This window comes from Gadus morhua, chromosome 5, assembly GCF_902167405.1.
Source record: "Gadus morhua chromosome 5, gadMor3.0, whole genome shotgun sequence".
In the NCBI taxonomy this organism is placed as follows: Eukaryota; Metazoa; Chordata; class Actinopteri; order Gadiformes; family Gadidae; genus Gadus; species Gadus morhua.
In genome coordinates this window covers 14,299,565-14,314,564 of record NC_044052.1, presented here as the reverse complement: position 1 = coordinate 14,314,564, position 15,000 = coordinate 14,299,565, and the positions used below count along the sequence as shown (strand labels likewise).

Genomic DNA, 15,000 nt, shown 5'->3' with positions numbered 1-15,000 from the left:
AAAGGGGAGAAGGTTTCCCATAACCCATTGAATCTCACACACAGGCTGAACCGAATGTCTTCTTCAAAGTATCATCGGAGCATTCAGTAGAATCCCTCCAGCGTTATCATGGCCCCCCAGCCTCTCAGCCACAGACACGTCATCATGTGCATGCACACATGCAAGCACACACAGATAAACATACTCACACATGTGTGCACACATGTGGGCACAGCCACCTCCTCCACCTCCTCTCACAAACACACACACACACAAATGCAAGCACACATGTGCACACAAAACACACACACCACACCACACATACAATATATTATGAAGTGGGAGAGGCAGAACAAAACCAAACATCACATGAACCTCCAGACCTTCTCCTCGGTCATTAAGCACCAACACCTGAGGCATCCCCTCCTGTGTTCAGTGTTCAGGGTTCAGCCGCTGGGCAGAATGCCCAGACTCATTCAGGAGAAGGGAAAGGGAGCAAGGAGACAGTGGCTCCAGGAGCTGTGACTCTTATGAGCTCGCGCTTCAGTTCTACTCACCTCGCCTCTCACAAAGCATTAGACGTCTGACTGAGATGTGATGTGAGATTCATCGCATTTCCATTTAGAACAGGGTTTAAAAGTAAGACCACATTTTGTTAAAGATTACAACTGGTAATTGTCTTCCAAAGTTAGATTAATCAAATTAGTAAAAAGAAATGCAGGAAACAGGAAACAGGAATAGATCAAGTATCAATGTGGTAAAATAGCAGTAAATACATTTAAATGTTTCAATTCTTCAAAGTCAAAGTTTTCTGGTTTTGGGATTGTTTCATATGAGAGAGAAAATATGTCTCTGCACTAAGCGGTCAAAGATGAGATGCTGAACAGAGTTAGTTAACCTGTATTCCAGAAGATGGAATACAGGACATGGATTGTTGTGGAAATAGGCTTCAATTGGGTGAGTACCTCTGCCATTTGAAATGAAGAGATCCCCTCAGCTAAAGCCCTTTACTTGTTTTTAATAGCAACCGATGAGGTGCAAATTCTGGTGAGTATAACTGAGGATTTATAACCCATGCTGTACCTATTGTCATAGTAAGTATTTGTACATTATATAGGTTGTGTGTGTTTTTACATTATTGACAGTTTGTTGTGATGTTATCTCCCTATCCAGAAGACACACTACTGAATTCTTATTCTCCTCGCACAAGGAGGAGTGAGATGAAGAGGAGTGAGACGAGTTGGAATCTCATAGGAATTGTTCTTCGATGTGCTCAAGGGTTTTCTCTCTCTCTCTCTCTCTCTCTCTCTCTCTCTCTCTCTCTCTCTCTCTCTCTCTCTCTCTCTCTCTCTCTCTCTCTCTCTCTCTCTCTCTCTCTCTCTCTCTCTCTCTCTCTCTCTCTATCCCTTTCCCTCTCTCTCTCCCTTGCTGAGCAGGGGTGGGCAGACGTAGCCAAGCATTCCTGATAAGACAGCTGGATACGTCTCTACCACGGTGTGGTCCCCCCCCCCCCCCCCCCCCCCCCCCCAAACACCCCCCCCTGCCTCCTCCTTTACCTCCTCTCACGAGCCCCCTCCACCCCCCTTACACAAAGCCTCCTCCTCCTCCTCCTCCTCCTCCCACCCCCCCCATCAAACAACCCCCCCTGCCTCCTTCTTTACCTCCTCTCACACACACAGCATCCACCCGCCTTACACACAGCCTCCTCCTCCTCCTCCTCCTCCTCCTCCTCCTCCTCCTCCTCCTCCTCCTCCTCCTCCTCCTCATCCTCCACCTCCTCCTCCTCCTCCTCCTCTTCCTCCCACACAGCCCCTCGAGCCCCATCACTTTAGGCTGCCAAGGCTGGAAAATGGATGTAGTGAGAGATGAAGAGAGGAAGCGAAAAGGGAAAAACTGATGGATTCAGAGCTGGAACTCCTTCACTGAATTGTATGAAAAGGGTGCTTTCCACTGTACTTCTTCCTCTTCCCAGTCTACTCTGTTGGTCACTAGCTTCCTTCTTCCATAGTTAGGGTTAGCATAACCCTAACTCTCTTACCCTAACCCTAGTTTGTCATTTAGTGTATTCTGTTTATCGTGTCTTGTCTCTCATGTAATCCACATGGAGGTTTTGAACCAGATCCCAATCATGAATTAAAGAGCATTGGACTATCTCAATGTTTCTTATGTGTAAACTGTGACACACGATCTAAACTAACCAATGTTTTCTTCATTGTTTCATTACAAACTCCTGGGTTGGCATGGTAACGTCACAATGAATGCAAACATTCATGAAGTGGACCCTAACCTCAGAGTTGACTCTAATCCTGACCCTATCCTCAGAGCTGACCCTAACCTATGAGTTGACCCTAACCTCAGAGTTGACCCTATCATCAGAGTTGACAGTAACCTCAGAGTTGACCCTAACCCTAACCCTAACCTCAGAGTTGACCCTAACCCTAACCCTAACCTCAGAGTTGACCCCCTAACCTCAGAGTTGACCCTAACCCTGTAATGAATCAGTCCAGAGGACAACTTGATGTCTTCCTCAGAGTAGAGGACACCCAGGTACAGTATCAGGTTGTCTAGCGTTCTACAGTTTGATAAAGCGCGTGTCGAGCCTCTCTGTCCAATTCATCCAGCGTTCCTTTTCATGCTTCACGTTTCATGTGATGGATTTGGATCAGTGATATATAAAATATATATAGGATATAAAATATTCATTATGTCGCTTCAACCGTGTTCAGTGTACTTGTGTTCATGCTTGTCTGTATGTCTAGAGAAAGTGAAACCGTCTTTGTGTGCGTGTTTGTGTGTGTGTTTGTGCGTGCGTCAGTATGTCTAGAGAAAGTGAAACCGTTTTTGTGTGTGGGTGCTTGTGTGTGTGTGTGTGGGTGGTTGTGCCTCGGTCTGCGTGTGTGTGTGTTCAAGAAAGACTTTACTTCCCTGCATTATGCTGCGCATTTGATAAATAAAACACAAAGTGTCTGTGTGTGTGTGTGTGTGTGTGTGTGTATGTTTGTGGTTGTACGTCGGTGAGTGTGTCTGTCTGTGTGTGTGTGTCTGATTGTGCGTTGTCTGCATGTTTGTCTGTATGTGTATGTGTTTTTGTGTGATTGTGCATCTGTCTGTGCGTGTATGTGGTGTATGTGTGCAGTTTTTCAGCTGCATGTGTATGTCAGCATTTGTCTTTTTCTGCATCTGTGTGTTGAGATCCTGTTTCCGCGTATTTGCAATTAAGATTTGTATGCAAGTTCTTCCATGAACAGGCTGACTGTAGGAGGGGTGCGGGCGATCAAAAGAGAGCGAGCACATGCAGGAGCACAGTGTTGACGGACTGCATTCCTGCATGCTAATGAGCGCACCACTCATGGAACGTCCCGCTCTTATGATGCTGCTGTTGGCATAATAGATACACTCTCTTTGTACACACAGGAGAGTCAAGGAGAGAAAGAGAGAGAGAGAGAGAGAGAGAGAGAGAGAGAGAGAGTGAGAGAGAGAGAGAGAGAGAGAGAGAGAGAGAGAGAGAGAGAGAGAGAGAGAGAGAGAGAGAGAGAGAGAGAGAGGAGGAGAGAGGGAGTGAGTGAGCAAGAGAGAGATAGAAAAGGGGAGAGGGAGAGTGAAAGAGAAATAGAGAGGGAGAGAGAGGGCTAGAGAGAGAGACTAACAGCATCATAATACAGTGATACCAGGTGTGTATCCACCTGATGTGGGCGGTTGAGAGCGTTTTAGAGGACAAGGTGGGAGCGCATATCTGTTCTTCCCTGGGAAGCGATGAAAAAAGTTCACCTGCATGCCTCCTCCTCCTCTACTACCTTACAGTCGTGCCTACATCTGTTGTCCTCTGTTTCCTCTCTCCTCTGTGTCCACTGTGTCTTGTCCTTTATCTGTGTCCTGTGTGTCTTGTCTTAGTGTCAGGTGATATCTCACCAGCCCTTCTGTGTTGTTCTGTGGGGCTGCAGCAACATGGAAGACCCTTCACATGAGCACTATGAGCTCCAGAACTAAATCCATGGCCAGAAGTAGGTACGATGTGACACATCATTTTAAATATAGTACTTTAATGTATACTATATAATACATGGTGTTTATTTGGTGATAAACATAAATCCCAATTGAGGTATGCAACACAGAATCAGCTCAGTGTTTGCGTGGTGTTGCTGTGAGTGGTGTTGATGTTGGTGTACACATGATTGATCATATTTATTAAATATTTTTATTGTTTCCATGGCATCAGCCTCTTTAATGCGTTCCTAATGTGATTCATCGAAGCCCAAGAAGAAATATATTTCCATAAAGTGATGTGCAGTCTTTGTCTGCTACTGACTCAAGGCTCTGGAAGAGGAGAGTGTTCGAGTGAGTGAATGAGGGAGTGAGTGAGTGAGTGAGTGAGTGAGTGAGTGAGTGAATGAGTGAGTGACGGAGTGTGTGAGGGAGTGAGTGAGGAAGGGTATAGGGCAGTGAGGGAGTGAGTGAGTGAGTGAGTGAGGGATTGAGGGAGTGAGGCAGACAGGGAGAGTGAGGGAGTGAGTGAGTGAGGGAGTTAGTGAGTGAGGGATTGAGTGAGGGATGAGGGAGGGTGGGTGGGAGTGAGTGAGGGAGTTAGTGAGTGAAGGAGTGAGTGAAGGAGGGAGGGAGGGAGGGAGGGAGGGAGGGAGGGAGGGAGGGAGGGAGGGAGGGAGGGAGTGTAGTTGTAAAGTGCAGTTGTACAGTTTGGACACGTTCATCAGTGAAAGATCCCTTTGGACACACACACTGTTCTGTGTTGAGGGTTAAATTAGGGGATTTAATGTGCCTAATCATTTATCCATCAAGGTCGGTGTGGGTGCCCTGTTCCCCCCTCCTCCATCTGCTCTCTGCCTGGTTTCCCCCCCCAAACAATGTGCATTTCAACCTCTCTTATGCGCTGTTGAAGAAAGCCGGAGATTTGAGAGTTTTGAAATAGATAACCACAAATGACACATATTTTGTTTTCAGTTCTATTTTATTTCTGAAGTCTCTTATTTTATTATTTCATTTTCAATTCATCCATTCAATCCAGAAATTCACTCTTTCAGACATTTAGTTTGTCATTACAGGATACCTCAAATGTTTTTAACCTTAATAACCCTCAAGCGTTGTCACCCAGGATGAACTGCGGGCAGATTCTTCTTCATCTTACGACTCTGACAGCTTCTGACTGCAGTCTCATCCTGGTTTGGCTCCAACACCTAATACAAATTTGATGACATTCACCCTAGCCCTACCCTAACCCAATCACATTAACCCTATCCTAACCCTAACCCTATCACATTAACACGACCCTAACCCTATCACAATAAACCTTACCCTACCCTAACCCTATCACATTAATCCTGACCTTACCCTAACCCTACCACATTATCCCTAAACCTACTCTAACCCTACCCTAACCCTATTACGATAACCCAAACCCTAGCCCTATCAGATCAACCCATACCCTAACCCTATCACATTAACCCTAACCCTAACCCTACCACATAAACCCTAACCCTAACCCTACCACATTAACCCTATCCCTAACACATTAACCCTCACCCTAACCCTACCACATTAACCTTATCCCTACAGATTGAGCATCATCGTACACAGCAGACGCTGCTTTGCTTTGAAAGCCAGCAAATGGTTTTGCAAGGATCATGAAACTTGATTTCCTCCAGTAGAATAATTGCCTTGCCTTGCCTTGCCTTGCTTTGCCTAGTCATTTTCAATTCGGTGGATCAGAAATAAGTTAACAAAACTGAAAAGATGGTGGGATGTAGAAGGTCAATGAACTATCCATTAGGATTGTGTAGGGGTGCCTCTTTTAGTTTCTAAAGCGAATAAACGATCTTTACTCTCCAATACATTTCTAAAATGACGTGCTCCCAAGGTCAACCTCAAGTCAAACCAGAACACTTTGTTTTTCTAGTTTCCTGGCCGGCATTGCGATTTGGATTCACTTTAAAAGTCAACAGAGGCAGAAATCTGCAAGAGTTCAGAATTAGTTCTGTTTCTGGCATGGGGAACCTATCTTTTAGGTTCTTTACCTTTGGCTAAAACCATCTCAACTTCACCTTGCTGCACACTTCAAGCACCACCTCTGTGCTATTGAGGGACACCTTGATTTATGTTTCCCATCATCTCGGATCCAGCAGTCCTGACGGCAGACGGCCGGAGGCCCGGAGTTACGCCATGATTGTTGTATAATTCTGAAGCTATTCTACCAAAGGAAAGGCATTGGTGCAAGAGGAGGGAGCTTTCAGAAGGGGTTTTGATACGTGTATTTCTCCAGGGGCCAGCCGCGTTGATGCAGAGCCTTTACAGACCCTTTCTACCGTTGAATACTGTTGGCCGGGTTTGTGTTCGCCAAATACCCGCGCACAGATCCCGTCTCCTGCCACAGGATTGGTCGAAACAGATACAAAGCCAAAGTGTCTGTTGTTGGTGAGACTATGTTTCCCATGACCTTTACATCGGCATGTATGATGCAGTTTATATTTCTTCTTCAGTCAATTTCGGCATATTTCCATCCAACAAATCAGTATAATTTGTTGCTAGGGCTACTTACAATCTAAAGACGAAATTCTGCTTTCCTTTCTTATGCTTATTGTTTTCATGGGGCACACACACACACACACACACACACACACACACACACACACACACACACACACACACACACACACACACACACACACACACACACACACACACACACACACACACACACAAACTCATTGTTATAGTTCATATAATTAGATATTTACACTTCATAGACTTCTTAAAATACATACTGTGTCACAGCAACTTCATATGGACAATATCCTGTGATTCTGGGACGTGGTCGTGTATATTCCATGGCTTTCATTCCCGCTCTCCACAACAAGAGGAGTCTGTCCTTCTCTTATGGAATCTCTTTCACAATTATCCTTTCTCTGTGGATTAAAAATACCCCAGTTCGTGTTTTCATGAAATATCAAGAAAGCGTCTTTTCAGACACACATGCAACAATGTGTTTGAAGACGTTTCTGGACATTTACGGTACAGTTTCTGTGATTTAAGATTTAAGTACATACAAACAAAAAAACACAGCTCACTAAAACACATTCTGTCATGTATATTTATATTTCATCTTTTATGTCTGATCTTATCTTTTTTTAGTAATAGCATTACATTAAATGGAACACACTGTAGTCCATAAGGCTCTTTTTCTATTCTCCATAAATCTTCATATATATATATAGATTCATATATATATCTTTTTCTATTCTCGATATATATACAAATATAATAGAATTGAAATAGATCTCTCATGTCCATAGTTTGACTCACATTGATGTCCTTTCTTAAAATACATATATTCTCTTTCCGTCAGTCAATTGAATCCAACACATGAACAGTGTCAAAAGATGAAGCAAGAAAAGCAAACAAGCAGTTCTTCAAGAGCACCTCCTGAACTTCATGAGTTTGTGGAAGGCCTGCTGGAAGTCGTCGTTGAACATGGTGTAGATGACGGGGTTGATCAGGGAGTTCAGGTACCCCAGCCAGGTGAAACACGTCAAACAGCAGGGGGTGGAACCAGCACTGGGTGCACACGGCCAGCACCAGCGTGCCCACGAAGAAGGGCAGCCAGCACACGATGAAGGCGCCCAGGATCACGCCCAGCGTCTTGGTGGCCTTCCTCTCCCTCGCCGCACACAGGCGCTTCCTCTCCAGCAGGTTGTCCGCCAGCTTCACCTTCACGCTGTTGGTGCCCGACGGCGACGCCCCGACCCCGGCGGCGGCGGCTGCCGACCGGAGGTGCGCCTCCTGGATGGAGGCGGAGCTGATGGAGCAGAGGGAGGAGCCGGCCGAGGTCTGGATGAGCTGCGCCGTGGTGAAGCGCTTGGCGCGGCTGGCCGGCGCCTTCAGGATGCGGGAGCGCGCCGCCACGTAGATGCGTCCGTAGAGGATGATCAGCAGCACCGTGGGCACGTAGAAGGCGCCGAAGGTGGAGTACAGCGTGTAGGAGATCTGGTCCGTGTTCACCATGCACTCCGTCAGCTCCTCGTGCGCCTTGGCCTGGCGCCAGAACAGCGGCGGGATGGAGATGCAGATGGAGATGACCCACACCACCGCCACCATCACGGCCGCCCGCCGCATGGTGCGCTGCTGGGAGTACTCCAGGGCGCGCGTGATGGCCCAGTAGCGGTCCAGGGCGATCACGCACAGGTGCAGGATGGAGGCGGTGCAGAAGGTGATGTCCGACGAGAGCCAGATGTCGCACAGGATTTGGCCCAGGGCCCAGGTCTTGCTCACGGTGTACACGATGCTGATGGGCATGACCAGGATGGACACCAGCAGGTCCGTGACGGCCAGCGAGCCGATCAGGAAGTTGGCCGGCGTGTGCAGCTTGCGGGTCAGGTAGATGGTGGCAATGACAAACGCGTTGGACAGCACGGTGGCCAGGGTGAGGAGGGCCAGGAGGGCGGAGATGGAGACCTGCAGGCCCAGCAGCGTGGCATCGTCCCAGGGCAGGTTTGTGGTGGTGTTATCCGGAGACCCTTCAGTGCCGTTGCCGAAGTAAAGTTCCAGCGAGCTGTTATCGAGCTCCATCTCGCCTCGTGCCTGTACAAATCTCCTAAGCAGTTTCAAAAGAGTGTCATCAGCATCTTCTGGGACTTTACAGGGAGTGACTGAAGGGCTCTTCCTTCATGGCAACGAGGAGCACTGCATCGTGGCACACGCCAGCGCTCTGACAAGGAGCTTTTTCGATTTCAGGGTTCCCTCCGTTTTCAGCGATAAAATTCTAATATGCCCCCTTATCTCCGTGCCCCCCTTTTGAAATTTCTTACATCAATATTTTTTTTATTTGCATATTAAAATTCAAACCACAATCTACGGCATCGTAATGGAAATGGATCTTTTGTCCGCTTTGGTTAACCAGTATTGATTCGGTGCAGCAGTCTTGCTTGAGGCTTGCTGGAGATTCATTTGTATGCAGGTCCTAACAGCAGGCGCTGCTTCTCTCTTCCCAGCGCTCTTCTTATCTGATCTCCCGGCGGCCGCCAGACAGAAACAACACCTTTAGAGCTCTGAATGCATTGAAAGATTACATGGGGCTCCTCCTTTTCAATAACCCTCGGCGTTGAGCACTGCAATCCACCTTGACGATCACCGAAACAGATGAACAACGTGTTGTGGATCTCCTCACCACAGAGCATCAAGTCAGGGGCTGGAAGTCATCCTACAGCAGGACCGCCGCTGGGGCTTCATGGTCCGGGTTACAACGAGAGGCCAGGCCCTCCCACGCGAACCGGGAACCGGGGAAGGTTTGGGCTTCAAAGCCTACGATCACGTTCTGATCAGAGAAGCCTGGTTGGCGTTCAAAAAGCTATGATCATGTTCTAATCAGAAGGCATGGGACGGGTTCAAAAACTATGATCACGTTCTAATCAGAGAAGCTTGGTTGGGGTTCCTAGCTGTCTTAAGTGTCTAATGTGCCTGAGAAGATGTTTAGGTCGTGTGAGATGCTTAGGACACGTGGGTTTGTCCTCCTCCCCTCGGATGGGTGGGACGATAAGGAGGTCCGTCTTTGGTTTCCAGTGGATGAGGACGCTACCCTGGTCAGATCATCCGCATTTATTTCGGAACTTCATCCGACTTCCTCTGACGCATCCCCTCCCTGGGAAGACAAAGAGAAGACAAAGAGAAAATGATGGAGCTTAACATAATGTATACATATAATCCAACCATACCTCCCCACACCCCCCCTCGAACAGATACACAATGACAACACAGCTGCCTGCTCCAAAAGGCATACATATGGAACGGTGCACACGATTCAAAAGGCAGAGAAATAAACCTCTTCCTGAATACAGTGTGAGAACATATATATGGCGTTGAAAGTATATATATATATAACACCAACGGAAGCATTAGCACCTGGGTGATTTGGTGTTTCATTTACGTTACGATATTGAACAAATCTAAAAGTAGCTGATTTGCAACACATTCCGAGACCACACATTTCTGCTTACATTGTAAACAGAGGATATGTTCATTACCTTTGCCAAGTGTTCATTAGTGTGAATATGGACATGATGTGTGTACATCCCTGTGGGGGTGGAGACGCAAATGACCAAAGGAAGCATGATTCCAAAGTGGTGGGAGCCAGCTGGATTGAGGGAGAGAGAGCTGAGTATGAGGCATGCAGACCAAGTGGGGACAGGTGTTTTTAATATTATATACCGTTAATTATATATTAATGTCCATTTCCTCATCAACAGGTGAGCTGTAGACAGCTTTAAGATCTTCAGTCATTATCATCCTATTCTATATGTGTAGGCGCGCGCACACATGCGCGCACCTACACATATAGAACAGGATGATAATGACTGAGGAAAAAAGTGCAAAGTGAGTTTTTCCGATGTCTGGACCTTTTTCAGCACTACGGTCCCTGAGGGCTTTTACAGACCTATACATACGATCACACGACGGCCACAGAAGACACAACAGGCTGAGAACCTGAGTGAGATCTTCATAAACCCAGCTGAGGAGAGGATTCAGCCGCTCCCAGCCTCTGGTACCTCCTAGCCTCTGGTCCCCCCCAGCCTCTGGTCCCCCCCAGCCACCCAGCCTGGCCTCACAGAGGAAGGCAGCTAAGACTGCAGTGGAGCTCCCAGACATATGACCCTCCAGTGCACTTGCTAACATCTACAGAAGTTTGAGCCCTCGGTCAGATACTGGGCTCAGCCAATCAGAAGGCCCCGAGCTCACAGACAAACATACGCCTTTGACTGACAGGGAGGGGGCTCAGTGAGTGTAAAGAAACAAATAATCACGTATTTTGTTTTGAAGGTGTTTTGGTGACGTGTTTCAGCATTAAATAGTGATAACCATGCTGCTATCGCAGCACCCTGGTATCTGACAAAACAAAGGGAAGAAGTTAAACAAATAGACACACAACTGGGATCGTAAAAAGAAGGAAGGATTCATGATGAGTGCCAACTGGGCCAGAAGTGGAGCAACCTGAAGTGGAATTCCTAACAAGGAATTCAACATCAGCCAGTGATTGGTTCATTATTGGTTCCTGGTTGATTGGGAATTAGGTGAAGAGCTTTAAGGAGGATTTGTTCATGATTCGTTAAGCTGAAATGGTGAATTATGATTGGGAGAATATTATCCTGCCTGGCAGCTGAGAGCTACCATGCCAGAGTGTCATTAGTACAATTCTATTTCCTGCACAAAAATAGAATGCTTTTCTGAATCCGGATCAGTCAATCAAAGGCAAATGCTTATCTCTCCTTTGGGTTGGTGCTCAATGAGATAACGGCAGCCATAATTAACGAATGTCGGGGAAACATATGCAATTAAGGAGAGGCCCTGATGTGGTCAGCCAGCATGCTAGTGAGGAAGAACACATCAGCTTTGATATCTGGCTTTTCAAATCAAAATGAGCATCGGGGCCAGGCTAAACTTAGGTCCTGATGAGCTCAAGCAATCATCATCGGCCTCCGAATGAAATCCATCCAAGAATATCTAAATTACATCATGTTGTTTCACTCCAACCCAGAGATCGACTCTCTCTCTCTCTCTCTCTCTCTCTCTCTCTCTCTCTCTCTCTCTCTCTCTCTCTCTCTCTCTCTCTCTCGCTCTCTCTCTCTCTCTCTCTCTCTCTCTCTCGCTCTCTCTCTCTCTCTCTGTGCTGGTGCTCTGCAATGAAAATATGTATTTTCTACTATGATCAAATAAGAAATATATATTTTTAACACAGTGTTTGAAGACATCTGAGCCCTGCTCCGCTCTGCCTGAATCTGCACTATTGATGAACTTCTGTCTCCCGAAAACCTTAACTACTTACATAATGAGGTGAGGTATTTTTTTTATATATAGCATCAGACGTAATGAAGGTATGTGTGTCAAGTGTCCAGCAGCAGGTGCCTGGTATCAAGATTGATCGGAGATCAATACCCATATTGCCAAACCTAAGCAACACTCCCACAGTACCCAAGAGAGAGACTTGAGACACACTACTAGAGTTAGAGGCCAAGGGCCAGTAGAGAAAGTGCAAGATACACAGGCATCAGGGTCTCCGGAAACAAGACTAATCTTTGTTTGGGATTCCTGACGCGGCTTTTGCACTCACCAACATGAACCTGGTTGTGCTGCACTTTAATTTTCTAGTAGCCACTCAAATATTGATGATATGCTTTGATTTTTCCCAGCCTCACCTGGTGACTTCATTCATAATTGATACATAATCCAGCACCCAGTGAGCCCCCGGCCTACTGAGTGCTGCTGCTGGGAAGGGGAACAGCAGCTTTCTTGTTCACCTAGGACTGGCCTTGGTGAGGCCTTGGGCCCGATCCCGATCCACCCCTTCGCCCAAACCCTCATTGTAGTTGCATTGAGGGGTAGGGGGAAAGATAAGGGGTAAATGGAAGTTAGAATTTCGATGGGCAGACTTGCAAACAAGGGTATTGATATTACTCCCACAATACTAAAATGGAAAATCAAGAAAAAATCCTAGGCAAGATGGCGGGCGAAAGATGCGACAGGATTGAAAATCACAAATGTTAGTTTTTCCTTTGTTAGCAATCATTAAATAAATTATTATGACAATCGCATTATCATTATGCCGTTTCAATGTATCACAGACATCTTCTTTATCACAAGCCCAACCATCAAAATCGCTAGTATGCGCTAATCACTAGCAAGCGAACTTGCCAACTACATACTTTACAACATTGATGATAGTTCATAACAGTACTGGACACATTTCCATGTCCCATTTTGTTCAAAAAAATGGGTCAATGATATCCATATGCTGCATGTTCCAGGGACACCAGGTTGAAGATAAGCTTAAATCCCCTACCAAGTAATGCAATAGTTAGCCATGGGGTCTAATGGGATAGGGCCTTGGAGTGGCCTTGGAGTGGCCTTGGAGAGGCCTTGGAGTGGCCTTGGAGTGGCCTTGGGGAGGCCTTGGAGAGGCCTTGGAGTGGCCTTGGATTGGCCTTGGGGAGGCCTTGGAGTGGCCTTGGAGAGGCCTTGGAGAGGCCTTGGAGTGGCCTTGGAGTGGCCTTGGAGTGGCCTTGGAGTGGCCTTGGAGAGGCCTTGGAGAGGCCTTGGAGAGGCCTTGGAGAGGCCTTGGAGTGGCCTTGGAGAGGCCTTGGAGAGGCCTTGGAGTTGCCTTGGAGTGGCCTTGGAGAGGCCTTGGAGTGGCCTTGGAGTGGCCTTGGAGTGGCCTTGGATTGGCCACGGTGTGGTTACAGTGTGGCCTTCTAGCCAAAGCACACAGCGGGGGGCGATACGGCTGCCAGCCACTCAGATAACAGGGATGGAAGTGTGGCCGTATTGACATCAGAAACATGGCAATAAGGTGGATGTGAAATGTGTTTAAACACTTGCTCCTTCTGTTGGTCGCAGCGTGCGGGCGGACTTAAGCAAGAGTCTCATATCATTGGCTCAGAGGTAGGGCAAAGGTTTCGTGAGAATATCTTTTAATGATTTGCTGATTGGACACCCCTAACCTCACATTATCACTCTCCCACTACATTATCACTCTCACTACATCATCACTTTCAATACATTATCACTCTCCCACTACATTATCACCCTCCCACTACATTATCACTCTCCCACTACATCACTCTCACTACATCATCACTCTCTCACTACATTATCACTCTCCCACTACATTATCACCCTCTAACTAGATTATCACACTCATATTTCCATTGAGAGCAGAATCCCCTGTTAATACTATACTTTATAGTTAAATTATTTGATCTTACCCCTGAATGCTGTGTACAAAGCAGATCCACCCAAAGATTATATATTATTTTTTTAAAAGAGAGAGAAAGAAAGAAAGAAAGAAAGAAAGAAAGAAAGAAAGAAAGAAAGAAAGAAAGAAAGAAAGAAAGAAAGAAAGAAAGAAAGAAAGAGTTACTATAAATATCACAGAGAGTAACAGGTGGTGCTCGTTAATGTAATGAGCGTTTAATTCTTTGAGCCGATCCGCCCCACGGCGTCCTGCTCTGCCTGCTCTGATGCGACTACACCTGTGAGGAACCTGTGTTGTTGTGAAAAGGGTTTCCTTGACAGAAGCAAAGGAAGGGGGGGCTCTTAACAGCGCATTCGATTGAGTGGACAGGCTCTCTCGGTCAGAGCGCTGCGGCTGAATCATTTGAATAGATTCATTAACGGAGCAGACATTGTGTCGGACAGGAAGAATTCCTTCGTTACCACCCGACTAGCCAGCCTATAGTGTTTTATGGGCAATAATCTCTAGAATCTTCAAATTTCTGAGTAATTATCCAGTGTAATGAATGTGGATTAATATAAATGGGTTGAACCACATTCATTTGAATATGGCCCTCATTAAATAATTACACACACACACATACACGCACGCACGCACGCACGCACGCACGCACGCACGCACGCACGCACGCACACACACACACACACACACACACACACACACACACACACACACACACACACACACACACACACACATGAGATGTACGTGTGTTATACTTACTCAAACATGCACACATATAGATGTTCGGAAAATTATATATTTTCAGACTAAAAGCCCAGTATATAAATTATGTTGGAAGGTAAAATGTTAATATGACAGCTTATACACTGGGTTGCAGATGTTATTCTTTAAACAATCGAATCACATTGCCAGTAAGAGAGAATCATTGAAGACGCTCAAGTTGGTTTTAGAGAGAGAGCAACGACATTGCGGAGGTTAGACCATAAATAAACACTATATGACCAATATTATTAAAGTCTAAATGTAAGACACAATATTGTCATCCAAATTGAATTGCCATACACAAATTAAAATGTTGAATGGGGAATTATGTTTCAATCCGTTCCATGGTGGAATTCCGAGTTGTGGGCACGAATAATACGGTTTGTGTGTGCATTCATTTAGATAAGTAATGCGTCGTTCCTCGGTGAGCTTCGTCTCGTTCAATCAGCTTTACCGTGCGCCCTCGGGGCGCATCAGGAACCCGGGGCAGTTCATTACGGTACCCGCTC

At 46.3% G+C, this 15,000-nt stretch overlaps 1 protein-coding gene across 1 annotated transcript in view; it reads right to left on the bottom strand.

The window, feature by feature from the left end:
• Positions 1-4,929: 4,929 nt before the first annotated feature.
• The window catches only part of htr1d (5-hydroxytryptamine (serotonin) receptor 1D, G protein-coupled), an 11,023-nt gene continuing 952 nt past the window's right edge, over positions 4,930-15,000 (bottom strand). The window contains 2 exon segments of the mRNA XM_030357374.1: positions 4,930-7,511; positions 7,513-9,622. Coding sequence (XP_030213234.1) covers positions 7,398-7,511; positions 7,513-8,553 — 1,155 coding nt within the window. The 5' untranslated portion in view covers positions 8,554-9,622 and the 3' untranslated portion in view covers positions 4,930-7,397.